The following is a 19,630-nucleotide window of genomic DNA, read 5'->3' as shown; positions in this document are numbered from 1 at the left end:
TCCCATACTCAACACGCCGTCACCATCCTGCAGCACTCTACTAACCTCTTCATAAAAATTTACCCTATTACTTTCAAGTCGTGCCAACTTTTTATTAATTCCTGACATTTATCCTACCATAAAAACCATATACTACGAAGCCCGTCGGCATAGTTTCACTAAAAAATGCCAAAAATTTGATCACTGATACAAATAAAATCAATAATCAATGTGCTATGGATGAACGTCAAATTAGAGGTACTGGACATCTTTTAAAATGAAAAAAATGTTTTGCTTCTTCTTTTTGAGCTTGTTAAAAAAAAGTAAGGAGGATGTTAAATCTTTTTGCAATGCTTTGTTACCAATATTTGGTTTATATTATCAGTATAGAGAAAAAAACGAATTCAGCAAGTTATATGAGATGCTGGGTGTTTTTGATCACTTTTGAAACTTATTTCTCATCAAACGGATTTGCAGGGGAAAAAGTCAGGAGATTTTTATATTGCCTAGGAATATATCTTGGAACTGGGAGAGCGTAGTGGTAGGTCACTGGACAAAATTGTGACGGTAAGCTATAGGTTTAGATATATATATATATATATATATATATATATATTTTTATATATATATATATATATATATATATATATATATATATATATATATATATATATATATATATATATATATATATATATATATATATATATATATATATATTTCTTTTTTTCCCATCTGATTCCTCTATTATATCGAAGTATTACCTATTCATGTTATTAATCGTCCATTGATGCAAATAAATCCTCAAGTCTGCCTTAGACTTTACTAAAAAGTAGCTGTATAAGATCCTTTAAAAAACATAGGTTTATAGGTTTCTAGAAAAATCTTTGTAAAAAATACCTTGTGTGACTGAGTGGATAAAGCCAGGGTGCTTTATTAAAGGTACACCGGTTTAATCCCTGGTAACGCAAGGAATTAGTTCAGAGAATCAGTGCAAATTATTTTTTTTTCTATTGCTCGATCAATTATCATTCATCATCTTGTATACGAAAATCTGTTTTTTTTTGTCAAAAGAGTGATTTTGTTTTAAATTTTTTGTTTTGTTAACTACACTTGTTTTGTTACATGTTGGCGCAGCAATTTCCATTAACACGAGCCCTTAAACAGCTCTCTATGATGTTCCAGTGTCTCGCTAGCTGTGGAAATGGAAAGAATGGGAAAAATTTGCTTCACATGCAAAAAAAAATGATTTTTCTTGTTCTTCAAGCCAAAGGATGTCCAAGCCAAGCGACTGTAAGAAGATTAATAAACCTCAGAGAGGAAAGAAAATAACAAAAAGAAAAATAAAATAAAAAAAAGGTGAAAAGACGAGGAATTTTGTCAGCCAGTGGCGAAACATGAAGAAGAAGAAATAAGACAAGGAACTCCGCCAAGTCGTCCTCAGTGCTAAACAAAAAAGAAAGAAAAGTTTACCTTGCAAGGCAAACTTCGAAATGTTTGATTTTCGTTGGTTTCTTTCTCCTTTTCTTTCTTTTTTGTTTAGCGCTGAAGACGAATTGGCGGAGGTCCTTGTCGAAATATTTGCTTATTTCTTCTTCTTCATGTTTCACCACTGGCTGACGAAATTCCTCGTTTTTTCACCTTTTTTTCATTTTGTTATTTTCTTTCCTCTCTGAGTTTCATTTGTCATTATAGCCAGTGTGGTCTTAGAATGTATTTATGCAAGAAGATTCCAACGGTGTGTTTTTTGTTTCAATTCGACGCCTTTTTTAGGGGGTTTCGGGCTATTTTTTTCGATTACTATGGGCCGTGTTCGTCCTATACTAGGTCATAGCAACCACTTCAACCACGATTAAAGCAATTATTTAAAAAGTTAACATGACGACACTTCAGGGAATCAGGGGACAGAATCAAGCATGTCCTCTTGTCAAAAGATACGCGTTTTACATCATCTTGTATATCATGATGTAGTTTACAGTATGTGGAGACGATTTCGCATCTCGGAATCAAATTCCGAGCCCCATAGTCTGTTGCTACAGCTGGGTTTGAACTCTGGGTTTCGGATTACCAAGATGAGGTCAAATCCACTTCACTACAGGACAGTGTCGTTCGTTTATTTTATCTGAATTAATATATATCGAAGTTATGGCAAAGAGCTTTAAGGGAACTGCAATTCTAACCAGATGTATATGGCCCAAACCTTTGTAGGGAAGGATTAACGTAGAGTGGCGAGTCTAATAATGTTGAATATGAATGCGATGAATACGGTGTTTGAATACTGGGCACAAGCCCACTTTTTGATGATAATTATTCACCACCTGCAGTTTGTGTCCAGAAGAGTTTCCACCTCTGTATGATTTCTTTATTTAGGCTGTGTCCAGGAAAATGTTTCATGTACGGTATATATAAACTGATGTTTGTTTTTGAGCTTTGTAAATTTTGTTTTACATCTGTATATAATATTTTTTTCTAATGTTGAATGTCTAAAAGTTTGAGCTACGGAAGTTCTGTATATTGATGATCTAATTGATTAGTGGTTGCTTTTTATTTTTAGGCAGTTCAATATAAAGCAAGCAAAGGAAAGCTTGAAAGCCTTATCCCCAGCCGTGCTAAAACCCAAGCCTAGCCCATCGCACACAAGAGGATTTAGAATCAAACGAGAAAGAAGGTAACAATTAAATTTCCCTTCTTTTTGTTCATTTGAGTGTGTTTTTGTGTGCTTGCGTGATTCTTTGTAGGCGTGGGTTTGTCGTAGTGCTGAATGAATAGTTCAATTACTCAAGCTGTAAACGTGACATATTCGCAAAATAATCTTAGAACCATGGGACATGAAGTTCTGAATAGAAAAAAAAAATACAAAAAAATAAGCACTATTTCGCACACAAGATATGTGGACATTTTACGTCATGAATCAACCCAAAAATCTCGGTCATTCGCTTTTTATTTTCAGTGGGCTTTCCCAGTAGGCAAAGCTCATATAATATGAACGATCTCAGTTGCCCAATTGCCTGCAAGTCCTGTCGACATGGTCAGTCATAAATCTTAGAAAACATTATATTTAGTGTCTCCAATTGCCTTCAAATGGCTCAGAACTGATGGACTATTTGAATTACCCTTACTCCATGCCTATATACCTTAGTTTTGCCCAAGGATGGATCAAATTGTAAGAGGCTGACAGAACCAGAAAAACCAATTCTAATACTTCAGAGGTAGCAGGCGAAATAGCCAAACGGTATGGGGTTGACAAGACTAGAGGGGTCAATAGTAGGACGTCAGAGGTAGCTGATGAAACAGCAGAACGGTAAGAGGTCGACAGAACTATGATGGCAAACAGTAGGGCGGGAGAGGTAGCCAATGAAACAGCCAAATTGTAAGAGGTGGACAAAACCAGGAAGGCTAATAGAAGGATGTAAGAGGTAGCGGACGAAATAGCCAAATGGTAAGAGGTCGAAAGAACCAGGGGGTGAATAATAAGACGTCAGAGGTAGCAGACAAAAAAGCCAAATTATAAGAGTTCGACAGAACAAGGAAAGGCAAATAGTAAGGTGTCAGAGGTACTGGATCAGGTGTTGGAGAAACAGTCAAATGGTAAGAGTTTGCCAAAACCAGAACGGCCGATAGGTGGATGTCAGGGATAGCAGACGAAGCAGTTAGACGATAAGAGTTCAGTCGGAGTGCGAGGGTAGCTAATAGGGCCACCCCCCGCTCATTCATTGTTTCGATTCTTTTTTACAACCTTCGAGAATGGTATGACAGGGATTTATAGTTTAAATTGGCTGGTTATAAATCAGCTTGGTATCATCAAAGGACAAAAGCCTTATAATTGACCTAAAGGCATGTGCTACCATGGTGGTAAAGTTAACCTAAACGTTCTTGAAGACCCCTACAACCGTTAAGCAGTTCTAGGAGGGGGAATATAAGAATACTGCACGATGTTTTAAAGCAATCAGAAGTTGCAGTTCGGCCTTTCATTCTTATGATGTCAGGTGCAAGACCAAGTTTACCATCATATCGGATCACCCATGCTTTTAGAAAATCAAGGTGAAATTTGTATTTGTATAAGGTTACTTTACAAGAATTTTCAGAAACATGCTGTAACAGACCATACCAAAACGTTGATAAATCAAATAAAAAATAACTTCTGGACCCCCCCCCCCCAAAGACACCAAATAATTCGGTACCATGAAGCTTCATAACCTTGGTTGAGATGCAAGCAAGAAGGGAAAACTTTTAGATAGTCTTTCGTGCCAATATACGACGCCTCATGTTAGTATAAACGTTGCTGCTGCGCCCTCATATTAATAACTAAAGAAGACTCTAGAATAAACGATTGCTTTCCAGATGAGCTCTTTCTGATATTAATTAAAAACAAAACTTTCCGAAAAATAAGTTTTTCAAAGAAAAGTAAAGGTCATTTTAAACTTAAGCTCAGCAGATACAAATACCTTTTAAAATTCAACTCAAAACGACCAGAAATTACTATTAAAGACTAAGTGAAACCTAAAACGAACAGAAATTAAATAAACAATCATAGCAAAAACATAAAACAAGTAAAAATATAAATGAATAAATAGATCTTAAAGCGAGTAATGCTTGAATTGAATATGAAAATCAAGCTTAAAACGAAAAAAAATATTTTTCTATTGAAGTATAAATGAAACTTAAAACAAACAGAAATTAAATAAACAATCAATGCAAACAAACATACAATAGATATTAATGTAAATTAATAAATAAATCTTAAAACGAGTGAATATGCAAATCGAGCTTGAAACAAACAAAAATTGACACGCCCCAGGGTTTTGGTGGGACCTTCGTCTTTTAGCGTAAAAGTCTAAACCTTACTGCGCCGCTGGCACCTTACTGAAAAACAGTTTCTCTTAAAATGTTTTCTTCCAAGTTTACCACATAAATTAAACATTCAAATTATACTAACATTTTGAACTGATTTTGAGCTTTCAGCAATTAATATCATTTTACATCAAATATTTAGTTTAATTTATTAGCTCTTTTAAAGTTGTTAAAGACGAATATAGTTCCACTACAAACAAGTATTTGCCTCCTTTCCTAACTGTAAATAAAAACCAAAAGCCTACTGCGTCATTGGCGCTTAACTTAAAACGAATTATATTACAAATATTTTCTTTTCCAGTTCTTACAGCATTGAAAATAAAAATACAATTACAGTGAAATAAATTATTGAACTGATGGATCTTTCAACAATTGATATCATTATACTTCAAATATTCAATTTGATGTTGCTTATACTTTCCAAGACTGTTCAAGACGCATATAATTTTCACTAAAGTGCCAATGACGCAGTAAGTCTTAGACTTTTACAGTGAGAGAAAAAGGTCATACCCAAACTCTTGCTTGTAGTGATTTTTGTTCGTTTCAAGCTTGATTTACATATTCAATTTCTGTTCGTTTTGGGTTTCATTTATCCTTTAATAGTAATTTCTGGTCGTTTTGAGTTTGAATTTTAAAAGGTATTTGTATCTGCTGAGCCTAAGTTTAAAATGGCCTTTAATTTTATTTGAAAAACATATTTTTAGGAAAGTTTTTTTTAATTAATTTTTGTTCGTTTTTGATTGCAAAAAATTTCAAGTTTTTAAAAATTTCTTATTTCAAAATCAAACTTTAAAAAAAAAATCAAATATTCATCAAAGTATCAAAACTGGTATCAAAGTAACAATATCAAAGTGAAAAAATGGGGTTGTGTCTACCTCGTAGTTTTTTATTATCTGATGTTTGAACTATTTTTAACAAAATTGCTATCTCAAAATTTTTATCGGATGGGTTTTGGGAAAAATGGCGTGGGGGGACTAATTAAGCTTCGGTCTCTTTTGACTCTTTAAAAGTGAACTAGAACTTTCTATTTTCAATCAAATGAGCCCTCTCTGAAGTTTATACGAGTATCCCTTATATAAGAACCATATATATCCCCAGAGTATAACTTACAACGCCTGTCTCTGGGCCCTGGGGGGTTGTGTCGACCCTGGAGTTTTAATATCTGATAGTTGAACGATTTTTAACAAAATGGTCACCTCAAGTTTTTATCGGATGGGTTTATCCATCCGATACACCCAAAGGCGTGGAGGGTGGGAGGGGCAAGTTGTCCTTCGATCTTTTTTCACTCTGTGAAAATGAACTACAACTTTTAATTTCCATTCAAACGCACCCTCTCTGAATTTTATACGAGTATCCCTTTCATAAGAACCATATACGGCCCCAGGACATGCCTTACAATGCCTGCCCCCTGGGCCCTGGGGGTATGTGTCGACACCGGAGTTTTTGTTATCTGACGTTTGAACTATTTTGAAAAAATGACTATCTTAAAGCTCATATTAGGAGGGTCTGAGGAAAATAGGACGTGGAGAGGGGGGCTAGTTCCCCTCCGATATCGTTTGAATCTTTAAAAATGACCGAGAGCTTTCAACTTTCAATTTAATTAGTCCTCTGAAGCTTATACGAGCGTCTCTTCCATAAGAACCATATATGCCCCCATAGCAATACTTACAACGCATGCCCCGAGCACTGTGGGTTGTGTCGACACAGGAGTTTTTCTTATCTCACTTTTGAACTATTTTTAAGAAAATGGTTACCTAAAATTTTGTATCAGATGTATTTGGGGAAAAAGGGCTTGGGGAGCTAGTTGCACTCTTATTACATTTGACTGTTAAGATAGGCGCTAGTTCTCTCTATTTCTAATAGAATGAGCACCCCTTGAAGTCTATACGACGACTTCTTCTATATAAAGTGCCTCTGGGAAGAAATAAATGGAGTGCGGGGGAAGGCTAGCTGCCCTCCAATCACTTCTGACTCTTAAAAAGTGAATTACAACTTTCGATTTCCAATCAAATCAGCCCTCTAGGAAGTTTATAGGAGCATCCCTTCCATAACAAACATATATACCCTCAGGGCATAACTTACAACGCCTACGCCCGGGCCCTGGGGGGTTGTGTCGGCATCGGGGTTTTCTGTTATCAGAACTTTGAACTATTTTTAACAAAATTTCTATCTAAAAATTTTTATCTGGTGCATTTAGGGCGTGGAGGGGGGGGGAGCTAGTTGTCCTCCGATCTCTTTTGAATCTTAAGAAGTGAACAAGAACTTTCAATTTCCAATCAAATGAGTCCTCTCCGAAGTTTATACGAGCATCCCTTCCATAAGAACTATATATGCCCCTAGAGCAATACCCATAACGCGTGTCCCCGGGCCCTGGCGGGTTCCGTCGACACAGGAATTTTTCTTTTCTGACCTTTGAACTATTTTTAATGAAATGGCTATTATAAAGTATTATCGGATGGGCTTGTGGAAAAAAGGGTGTGGGGGGGCTATTTGCCCTCGGATATCTTTTAACTCTTAAAAAATGAACTGGAACTTTCAATTTTCAATCAAATGAGCCCTCTCTGAAGTTTGTACGAGCATCCCCTTCGTAAGAAACATATACGCCCCCAGAACAACACTTACAACGTCTATCCCCCTGGCCCAGAGCGGAGTTTTGTTATCTAATTTTAGAGCTATTTTCAAAAAACTTGCTATCACCACCTGTATAGCGGATGTGTTTGGGGAAAAAATGTCGTGGGGGGGGGGCTATGTGCCCTGAACTCTCTTGACTCTTAAAACTTAAGAAAGAACTTTCAATTAACTCGCGCATAAGCTTTCTATAAAGTTTATGCGAGCACCTCTATCATAATAACCGTACATGCCCTTAGGGAATAACTTAGAACGCATTCCCCTGGACCCTGGGGGGTTGTATTGACACCGGATATTTTCTTATCCGGCCTTTGAACTATTTTTAACAAAATGTCTATCTCAAAATTCTCATCAGATGGGTTCGGAAAAAGGAGGCGTGGGGGGGGGGCAAGCTGCCCTCGGATCTATTTTGACTATTAAAAAGTCAGCTCGAACTTTCAATTTCCAATCAAATGAGCCCTCTCTGAAGCTTATACGAGCATCCCTATCATACGAACCATATATGCCCCAGGGCATAACTTACAACGCCTGCCCCCGGGCCCCGGGGGGTTTTGACGACACATGAGTTTTTGTTACCTGACTTTTGAGCAATTTTTAACTTAATAGTTATCTCAAAATATTTATTAGATGCATTTGGGGGAAAAGGGGCGTGGAGGGAGGCTAGTTGCCCTCCAATCTCTTTTGACTCTAAAAAACTGAACTAGAACTTTCAATTTCCAAGCAAATGAGCCATCTCTAAAGTTTTTACGAGCATCCCTTCAATAAGAACCAAATATTCCCCCAGGGCATAACTTACAACACCTGCCCTCGAGCCCTGGGGGGCTGTGTCGACCCCTGTGTTTTCGTTACATGGTCTTTGAACTATTTTAAAAAAAGCTATCTCAAAGTTCTTATCAGATGGGTTTGAGGAAAAGAGGGCGTGGAGGGGGGGGGCTAGGTGCCCTCAATCTCAGTTGATTCTTAAAAAGTGAATTAGAACTTTCAATTTCCACTCGAATGAGCCCTCTTTGAAGTTAATACGAGCATCCCTTCCATAAAAACCGTATATTCCCCCAGGGCATAACTTACAACACCTTCCCCCCGACTTTGAAGGGTTTTGTTGACCGTTAAATTTTGTTATCTGATCTTTAAAGTAATTTTAGCAGAATGGCTCTCTCAAAATTATAATTGGATGCATTTGAGAAAAAAGGGTTTGTAGGGGGGGGGGGGAGCAAGTTACCCTCCAATTTTTGACTCTTGAAAAGTGAACTAGAACTTTCAATTTCCAACCAAATGAACCCTCTCTAAAGTTTATACGATCATTCCTTCCATAAGAACCATATATGCCCCCAGGGCATGACATATAACCCTTGCCCCTGAAGATTGTGGGGGGAGTGTCCTGATCAAGCATATAATTTCCAGAACTTTCAAATACGTTGAACAAAATGGGTATATCAAAATTTTGATTGCATGTGTTTGGGGAAATGGTGGGCGTGGAAGGGTTGTCAGTTGCCTCAGAATCACTTTCGACTACGGTATTAAAAATGGAACTAGTCATTTAAATTTCCAATCGAATGAGCCCTCTCTGAAGTTTCTACGACAACGCTGTCTATACAAAACGTTATATTCCCCCAGGGCATAACTTACAACCCTTACCCTGAGTGCTGTGGGGGGGGGGGGGTTGTCATCCTCAAATACCTAACTTCCAGAACTTAAAACTACGTTGAATAAAATGGCTATCTCAAAATTTTGATTGGATGTGTTTGGGGAAAAGATGGGCGTGAGAGGGGGTTTAGTTGCCCTCCAATAACTTTTGACTATTAAAGAGGGCATTAGCCCTTTGAATTTCCAATCGAATGACCTTTTTTTGAAGTTTCTACGACAACACCTTCTATAAAAACCTTGTATGCCCCCAGGGCATAACTTACAACCCTTGTCCTGAAGGCTGTGGAGGAGTGTCCTCCTCAAAAACATAAATTCTATCTGGAAATCAACTATGCTCAACAAAATGGCTATCTCAAAATTTTGATTGGATATCTTTTGGGAAATTGTGGGTGTAGAAGGGTTGATAGTTGCCTTCCAATCGCTTTTGAATATCGAAAAGGGTACTAGCTACTCAGATTTCCAATGGAATGAGCACTTTTCGAAGTTTCTACGACAACTTCTACGATACGAAGTGCCCTGCTCTAAAGGAAAAAAAAAATACATTGTGCCAACATCGTTCTTATATGCCCCTCGGGCATAACTCAAAAACCTTGTCCTGAGGGTTGTGGGGAGTGTCTTTTTCAAAAATATATTTTTTATATCTGGAAATCAACTACGCTGAACAAAATGGCTATCTGAAAATTTTGGTTGGATGTGTTTGGGGTAATGATGGGCGTGGGGGGGGGGGGGGGCTAGTTGCGCTCCAATCACTTTCGACTATTAAAAAGGCCACTAGACCTCTCGTTTTCCAGTCGAATGAGCCCCCTTTGAAGTTTTTACGAAGACCCCTTCCATATGAAGTGCCTCTGGAAAAAAAAAAATAATAAAAAAAAAATAATAATAATAAAACATTGGAGCCGTATGGCCTTTACTATAACCAACGCTATAGCGTTGCCTCTGATTTTGAAAAAAGTATTTGAAGACGATGACCAAATATTTCAGGGATCAGCTTAAATATCAAATCGTAAAACTTTCTAGCACTAATACAAAGTTTCTTAGCCTCAGTTGAGACGCCAGTAGGAAGTAGAAGCTGTCAGATAGTCCTTCGTAGCAGTATGATGCCGTATGTGAGTATGAACGGTGTTCCAGCATTCTCATAAAAAAGGAAAAAAAATATATAGGGTAAACAATCTATTTACCTGTAATCTTTCATCGTCATTTGTAAAATAATTGAACTAGGTAATTGAAACTTTCAGGGGTCAGGTCAAATACTAAATTCAAAAAACTCGTGAAAGTTTCATTGTTTCATTCATATCGATCAGTTGCTTTCGTAAAAGATATGAAAGCAAATTTGTTCGCAAAGTTATTATTTACCTTGATGACTGGAGGTTTCTCCTGCTATAAAAGAGACTTTAATATAAAGAATAGAACCACTATGATGTATAGTAATACAATTTTTGAAAATAAAATGATTAGTATAATTAGCATATCATTTTACTTGAGATTAGTGTGAAAATTATGTCGCTAAATGTCTTGAAATTGCACGCATCGTGCGATACACTTTGGCATGCGATGGATCGTACCCTGTTGGTCAGCATGGATACTACTCTTTAATTCAAAACATTAACATTTACGAGGAAAATATTCTGTAGGTAAATATATGTATTAAAAGGCAGCTGCTTAATTCCCTAATTAGGGAATTAGACTAATCCTGGATTAAAACAATCAATACTAGTGAGCAAAATATTCTTTAGGTAAACTCATGTATTAAAGGGCAAAATTGTATACTTTCCGCCTTACGGTTTATGAGGGCTCATCAATTTACTTGCTTAAATATAAAGGTTTAATGAATCAATTCATTATCATATAATATCATATAATATAATATATCAATTCAGTGGATATGTTCGCAACAATTGAGAGTGAAGAGCTAATATATGTTAGGAATAACATTTATGTTAGGAATATATATGTTATACATATATGTTAGCTGTTGAACATATATGTTAGCTAATATATGTTAGGAATAATGCAGTGAATTTTTCCTTGTTTTGTTGGAATGGCAATTTTTCCATGCCACGAAAACTAATCTAATTCTCTGACACGAAATGTCAGCAATTTGTTTATTTTGAAAGTTCTTAGTGAAATTGGTTATTCCTAGTGATTTTGTCAAAACAAAAGTCGCTAGTGAGATTGATTCAATAAGCTTAGAAAAGGTCTGAGGCATGGAAAAGGGACTTAGTGCAAAATTAAATAAGCCTGGAATAGACCAAATGGGCCTGAAACATGGAAATGTAAAAAATAAAATACCTTCATTTTAAATAGTGAATCTTTTTAAATAACAAAACAGGCTAAATAAGCCCATGGTCCATGTACAGTCAATGGACAGCATGAAAAATGAAAAAACCCTCAGTTTAAATGATGAATCAGTTTAAATGACGAAATAGGGTAAATAGGCCTGGAACATGGAAAATGGAATTTATCAAAAATGTAAATAAAAAATACCAACACTTTAAAACTGATTGTAGCAGAAACTAAGAGATGTGGTTAGATTAGTTGGTTTGACTGAGCCTGTTTTGGTTTTTTGGACTTCAAGTTCTTGCCTCAATGCTTGAGTTTTAGGACCAGAATGCCTGTTTTACGTTTATATATATACATATATATATATATATATATATATATATATATATATATATATATATATATATATATATAACTGAGCCTTTAAAGACCTAAATAAGCTTCTATGATTGTAACACAACTTTTTAAGCTGAATCTAAATATACAATCATGATTTTTCCAAAATCAACACCATTTGGGGCTTCAGGGGCTTCTCAACACCATTTTCTAATCTGGGAATTTAAATATTTTGAATTGTAAGAAAGACAATTTTCATGGCTTAAGGAAATTTCTGACATGATTTTTTATGCTGAATTGATGATACAGAAGCACACACAAAACTTTTGGCAAAAAGAGCTTCAAAAATTGTTGTTTACAAGCATTGAAAATTGACTGTCTAAAATTAAAGATAAACTTTCTTTAATTTGAAACTGAGGTTTAGGGGTATTAAATCATTTTTATAACTTTAAACTTCTTTCATTGATTCCCCATTGATGATTTTATGGTTTTGCTCTATTGATTTTGTAGAGCTTTTGTGTAAGGCTTAGACTCACAATCTACTTCAATTATGGCTCTTTTTCATAACAGTAAATTATCAAATTTTTAATCCCGAACAATAATTTTATGTTTATCTTTGAAATAAGAGTCAAGTTTCACAGTTTTTGTTACATGTAACGCCCTGTCATCCCCCTGATTAGATTGACCTATTGCCACCTCAGGTATCTTGAATCAAATGCCCAAGGATTTCTGGCTACGCAAACATTCAAATCCTTTTCAATAGCAGTGGAAGCAGACAAAAAAAGAAGATGTTATGCCTGGTGTCGTCAATGGGGGGACCAGTGCCCCTTTGATTCTTCTGGTCTACCCCCTTTAGCTTCTGAAAAACCCTTTTTTCTGGGTTTTTTATTGAAAATTCTTTTATTGTATCTTCTTTGAAGAAAAAAAATGTCAACTTGGTCCCATACCCCGCAGGGGCGAGTCGAGGATTTTGTAGGGGGGCGCAAAATCGGTTGATCCAATAAATTTGCATTAGGAGCAACTTTAATTAACGCAAACTTGCGTTAAGTAAGTATATTACCCTACTTTAGACTATGCTAGGGGGGGGGGCGCACCCCCTCGCCCCCTGGATCCGCCACTGCCACCCCCTAGATTTTGAAAAGTGTTTTTGTCAGTCCCTAAACATTCTTAAACATTCTAAACATTCTTAACATACTTAAACGATTATGATGCTAAGTATAAAACAAAGACAAATAAAAGGCGAATTTAAAATCGGGAACCAGCCACGCACACATTTTGGAGCGTGGAGGGGTCCTCAGAACACTAGCTTTAGGCAAACTGCACGGGCATACTTGGACATTAAGGTAGGAAGATCCTGGTTCCTCCTCTCTTCCTGGATGCCTGTCTTTCTGTAGACTACTAAAAACGGTTAAAGATTTTGTACATCTAAAATATAGATTTGCAAATTTATTCAAACTAGAAAATGAGGATGGAACTGTCAAATGCAAATAATAATATACATTATTATTGTTATGATATACTATGTATAATGGTATAACATAATAATATTAATGCAAAAATAATATACAAAAGACTACGTCCAAATATGTTGGAAAAAAAAAAAAAAAAAAAAAAAAAAAAAAAAAAAAAATGGCAACAAGTAATGATTGGCTGTAGCGTTTTTAGGTTTTAAACCGCTTACAGGTTTTCTTTTTCATTGTAATATCAAAACTAAGTATTTCTCATACTTCTTGGAATTCGTGTGTTTTATTTTTAATATTATATTCAAATATTCTATTTAGTGTATATCTGCGTATTTTGGCACATTATTTAAGCATATTAAAATAAATTTAATATGTTTTAGTGCATTTTAGAGGATATAGCACAAAGGGATATGTTGATGTTTTTCCTATTCCTTGGCTTGCTACATGTATTTGATTAAATATTAAATCCCGCAATGCCGGAAAAGTGACTATATACCCTAATATTTGCAAATTTGATTTTTAATAATCTTCCTGATTTCAGTCCAGTTCCAGTGGGACCACCAAGAAGATCATCTCGACTCATTGAAAGAGAAACTGGTATGACTCCGGTCAAAGTTGAAGGAGAAGATTATAGTGCAGGTGTGGCTGGGGATTTAGTTTTCACCAAATTGAAAAAAGAAGAAATGGTTGGTAAGTGCTGCTATTTTAGGACGCTGATTGATTTTTTTAGGGAAGAAATTCAAGTCTAAAGGGCTTGGCCAACTCATTGGGGGTAATTTTCGGCACTTTGAAGTGGAGTGGAGATTGAATCCTACTAGAGCCACTGACAGTGCAAAGATACCAAGCAAAACTTTAAAATTCAAACTTGAAAGTTCCTTAACATTTGGGTTTCAATTAGAGACTTAAGCTTATATCGTGTCCTACCTGAACTTTTCCAAAAGAAGGGAGATTTAGAAAAAAGAAAAAGCAAATTGGTACTTATTATAAAATAGTTAGGACTATTACGCATAAGAAAGTCCAGTTAAAAGAGATATGCGCAAATATTCCAATAACGCCCTTTTAACTATATGCTTCTGTGCCATTTCAGTAAAAAAACAAACAAAAAATACTGTAACTATATTTATCTGTTATTACCTTCATGATTCTGCTAGGTAGCGCGTGACAACATTGGCTATTTTGTTTTACTCAGAGATGGACTGTACCTCCCTCACTTACCAGTTTTTATTCTGGATAAATTCTAATGAGATAGTTTAAAAATGGGTTTAAAAGCGTGTTCATGGCCGTATATATGGCTTTAAAATACACTTATTTATTTATCTGTCTATCTAATATGCAGAATAATTGTACCTAACACATTTTGCATAAAGACCCGCTATACTTTACCCCCCCCCACCCTAATACACAAACCTATAGCCCAAATTTGTTTCTATAGTAACAAATAAACTAACAAAAACACCGGCGTGTTCTCGAATTTTACACAGCGTAAACTTGAGTGAGTGGCGCATAATACACAAGTACCAAAATTCCTTCCCCCTGCGTAAACTAAAAAAATTAAACTCAAATAAAATTCGCAAATTTGGAAATCCTTATTTTCCACGGAGGGTATTTTCCACGGGGGGCATTTTCCGGGGGGGGGGTAAACGCCTAGAACTGTCTTAAATAGTACTTCTCATCATTCTGAGTTTAACGTTCACTTCATACTTTCCATGTGCAATATTGACGTTAATTAAAGCAACGCTGTTAACAACACTATTTGCGATTGCGCATCGTCATGGTCAAAACCAAGTATGTGTCCTAAAACTTTTTCCAAGCAGGAGTGATTTTTTCTGGGGGGTAAAGGGGGCGGGGGCTTGGAGCACGTTCAATATTCCGATCCACTAGGTATTCAAAAAGCCACGGTAATGACAATGCTTACGTGTGTCTCTAAAACTTGCGCGCTTCGAAAAGCTGAGGAAAAATTTTTATGCGTAGCTGGTGAAAGCCTAAGGGCCGAGCTTGCAAAATAAGGCCAAGGCCAGCTAGTTGAAATGGCTTACGGCCCGTGAAGCAGGCCTTTTTGGCTCGACAGTCGACACCCTCCGTTTGTTACTGTTGGCTGCTTAGGTTTTCCGTCTAAGCTAACAATGGGTATTTTTGACCTTTTGACCTTTGCGCGCTTGTTATCATTACGTCACATTTCCATTTTTTTTGTTTCATTTATGTTATTTTTTAGTTTATATTTTTCGTTTTTATGGCCTATGTCTTTTCTCATGGTTAAAAAATTATTTTGTGTAATTTTAAAGTTTCTGTCCTTGACAGTTTTGCTGAAAATTCAGATGCCAGAAATACTGAGAGATAAACTCATGATTCTGCACACTGATAGATTGTATATGTATATTCTAGATGAAACGAAAACTCACAGCCTTGGAGATGTGTATGCTGGAAAGGGGGATGAGGAGCTGACCGTTTTCTTGGCCAAACTAAAATCGAACCTTGGGGACATTGGATCCGGGAAAGGGATGGGAAGCCTGCCTTTAAAAGAGTGAGCCTAATTTACTTCTCTTTATTTTACGCTCTATTGGAAAATTTCACTACTATTCTGTCCCATTTAAACAACCGTTCAAACATGCAAGTATTTATATAGGATATTTTGTGTTAGAGTTTTTTTTTAATTTTCTTGTTTTGAGTACTCAAAATTGTAGTGTTTAAGGTGAAAATGAAATCTTATCGTTTGAATTGCTTGAGCGTAAACTCATAGCTGTTCGGGTGTGAGGCAAAAAGGGCAGATGCCCCGGAAGCCGCAGCTGAGGGGTAGCCCACTTTGATTTATTTTTTCACTTTGATTTGGCTTTTTTGCTAGTGTTCAAGTCGGAGAGGGGGGGGGTTAACTAATTTTTATCCGAGCCCCACTAGCTCTAGGAGTGGCTCTGTGTGAACTGACATATGATTGTTAAAAATTAGAAAAAATTAGCAGTGCAATTTCTAACGAAAAAGACATCCATCTGCAGTTATGCAGTTTTAGGTAGTAGCCGGTGCCAAATTTGAAAAGGAGAAACATGGATGAACAGTCAGGAAAAAATGAGCTAAAGTCTTGTGGCATCAAACGGCTTAAGAAGATCTAGACTTTTTTTTGAAGGTGTGGTTGTCTTTGGGAACCAACATATTGTTAATGTTTCTATTTTTATAGACGAAAAACGTTGTTGGATCTATCTAACTAAATTCATCTAATTGGTTATCTTCATTAAATTTTATGGTACAACTTAGCAACACCGACGAAAATGTGGTAATGTCTTAAAAATTTCGTAGTAAATAATTATAGTGATAATTTATTTATAACCCACACATAAAAAAATATATTATGCTGGTGGAGCAATTGAATGAAAAAAAGAAGAACTAGAGACGAAACTAAACATACCAACTGAGAAAACGTTAACAAACAATTAACTAACTTCAAGAAGGAACAAAGCAAAAGAGGTTCATATTCAGGTATAAAATTGAAAGTTCTTGTGCATAGAGCCTCATTAAATCTATTTATCTAAGATGGTATGTCGAAAAGGTTAAATCTATCCACTAATTTACTATTTCGGTACCATCACGGTAAAAAAAATCCAAGACTTGCAGTATTGAAAATATACCGCACATAGGGTACTACAATGCTTTTTCAAAAAAAGGTAGTACCAGAAAGGAAAAGAGTAACTGGGGAACTAACACTGGTAAAACCTTTTTGATTATATATATTTTTTTTTGGGGGGGTGGTCTGTTTTGGAATCTACGCTTAGGTTCTTAATCGCTCTATTTATCAGGATTGAAAATGTAGAAAAAAGAGAACAGCCGAACAATATTCTCAGACAATTTACCGAAATGGATTAAGGAAGAGATATATTTTCCATATTTAAGGTAGCCGTTTTGTAACGGCTATTAAAACAAATAAACTCACATTTAGAAAGGCTAATTGAAATACCTACAGAAGCAGAATACGAATTAAGTATAGAAAAAATTTCAATTAGGCTCCTACAGATACGGCTTAGTAGAAAAATGTAGTCAACATTATACAATGTATGACTAACTGGTTTCACCATGAAATACCGAAACTTGCAGAGGTCGCAGACCTTGAGCTAATATGCTCTTGAATATACTGGGGACACAACAACGCCTTGAGGGACTTCTTTACAAACAGCAATGAGCTTTGAAAACTCGTCCTTTCTCTTTTACCCCCTCTTTAGCACCGGAATACCAATACCCCAAAAACTGCCAGGAGCGATGTTCACTGTTAGGCTATAAAGTGGATCTTGGATTTTAACCGCATCTTTCATAAGGCTTGTGAGCATATGGTAAGCAGGCAGAACAATTGCAGAAACCAACCTTCTTAAACGTGAAATTGCACTTATACACGTCTAGCAGGAATATATGTTCAAGTTCTTTGGTAAAAACAGGGACGGCACAGTGATTGGCCGGTAGCTACTGCAATTTTCAGGATTTTTTCCCCGCGTTAGAATACAGCTGATATGACTAATTGAAAAATCTACTGGTACAATTTATAGAGCTAGGCATCTTTGGAATAGCAACTCCAAATTTTTAAATAACGATCAGAAATTTCTTAGAAAATGGTGGTTTTCATGGATGATTAGACTTAAGATGGTTCTAACAGAAAAAAATGGTTTCCTTGCACCTGAGCTTTTTTCGGCAATTGTAAAAGTTTGCAGATAAAAATACTTTACTCTACGCTATGCAAGAATCTCTGAACTCAGTTAATAAGAAAATAACACATGGTCAATGCTATTATTTTATAATTTTGAGGAGTCTTTCCCATGAAAAGTTACATTTAATAAAACGTAATAATGCAAACAGATTATTGGGATGTTTTGAGTCCTTTTTTTTAGGAATTAAGTCCTATGTAGAATAAATCAGTAATTGGTTTCATATAAACGCATATTTAACTTTTAGAATAATTAAAAACCTTTGGGAGAATGTACAGGCCCAAGTTTAATTACACAAACATTTATTTTTTATAGAAATAAACCTATAAATGAAATAAAAATCCGTATATATTTGCTAATCGAAAAAATATAATTTTATAAACTGTTTTTAAACTGAAGAACTATTTTAAATTTAAAGCAATTCTAATATATTGCTATAGATATAAAAATGTGTCTTTCTTCTTTTTCTAATAGACTATCTTTTATATTTTCGCACTGGTCCTTAGTAGTAAGGGTGTATAAGATTTGAATCGTGCTTTTGAATCGTGCTTTTGAACCGTGCTTTTCAAGCCTACATTCACGCCTACATGGATATGTGTGCAGTTTAACCGGTATATTGGCTTGTCAGGGTCAGTCACCTATTACTACGAACGGTACTTGTCTTAGCAGACGGGTTTTTCTGAGGTAACACGCATTTTTTGGGGGTCAAACGGTGAGTACAATCTGGTGAGGTGGGTATAATCTGGTTTGGTTCAAGTTTTTCTGACACAATTTACCGGATTTCTAATTCACGGTATTTTATTCCAGTTTTTCTAAACCAGTATTGTCTATAACTTAATTTACGTAGACAATGAACGATATTAATTAATGTTTTGAATAATAGGAGTGTGAATGATTCTAATTAGTGATTGGATTGTATGACGGTAGAGAAAAAAAGGATTAAACTGATTAACAGTTAAGGTAACCCAGAAGGGGTTGTTAACTCAGGTAATTTGTTACTTGACCTAGCTTTACCTCTCCGATGTGGTCTGTATAATACACAAGTAACGTTTGAAAAGTATTGTCAATTTAAAATAGGATACAACGTTCCCTTCGTTCCCCCATTTCTGAGGGGCAGGGGAGGGGAGGAGAGGGGGAGGGGGAGTCAATTTTGGAGGTATAACAAGTACCATTCATTGCGATCGTAGCTCTATGTTGGCTCGTTTTAAATACTTCAGCTTGTCTATTCATTTGTGTTAAATAAAAATATTGAATCTGGAAAATGAAAAAATAAGTATTTAAACAAAATGTACGATGCTGCTAATTAAGGAATAGTAGACTACACTCAGAATTGTTTGCATGATGGGCCTGTCTGTGTCTCTTTGAGCTGTTTGTGTCTCTTGAGGCTGTGTGTGTCTCTTTGGGCTGTGTGTCTCTTTGAGCTGTTTGAGTCTTTTTGGTCTGTTTGTGTGTCTCTTTGGGCTGTTTGAGTCTTTTTGGTCTGTGTGTGTCGCTTTTGGCTGTGTGTGCGTCTCTTTGGGCTGTGTGTCTCGTTGGACTGTTTGAGTCTTTTTGATCTTTTCGTGTCTCTTTGGGCTGTTTGAGTCTTTTTGGGCTGTGTTTGTCTCTTTGTCCTTGTGTCTCTTTGGGCTGTTTGTGTTTCTTTGGGCTATGTGTGTCTCTTTGGGCTGTTTGAGTCATTTTGGTCTGTGTGTCTTTCTTTTGGCTGTTTGTGTCTCTTAGGGGTCGTGTGTGTGTCACTTTGGGCTATGTGTGTCTCTTGGCTTTTTGTGT

At 36.1% G+C, this 19,630-nt stretch overlaps 1 protein-coding gene across 2 annotated transcripts in view; it reads left to right on the top strand.

Annotated features, from left to right (window-relative positions):
- Positions 1 to 19,630, top strand: part of LOC148943436 (WD repeat-containing protein 76-like) — a 94,142-nt gene that overhangs the window by 14,641 nt on the left and 59,871 nt on the right. For both annotated transcript variants that reach the window (XM_089101386.1, XM_089101387.1), the window contains exons 3-5: positions 2,534 to 2,647; positions 13,723 to 13,871; positions 15,564 to 15,702. In XM_089101386.1, the coding sequence (XP_088957512.1) occupies positions 2,534 to 2,647; positions 13,723 to 13,871; positions 15,564 to 15,702 (402 nt within the window). The remainder of the gene's footprint in view (positions 1 to 2,533; positions 2,648 to 13,722; positions 13,872 to 15,563; positions 15,703 to 19,630) is intronic.

Source organism: Artemia sp. Qi Xiang Cuo, chromosome 15 (assembly GCF_049724085.1).
Source record: "Artemia sp. Qi Xiang Cuo chromosome 15, ASM4972408v1, whole genome shotgun sequence".
NCBI classification, from domain to species: domain Eukaryota; kingdom Metazoa; phylum Arthropoda; class Branchiopoda; order Anostraca; family Artemiidae; genus Artemia; species Artemia sp. Qi Xiang Cuo.
The sequence above is the reverse complement of the archived record's forward strand: the minus strand, read 5'-3'. Positions and strand labels throughout refer to the sequence as shown.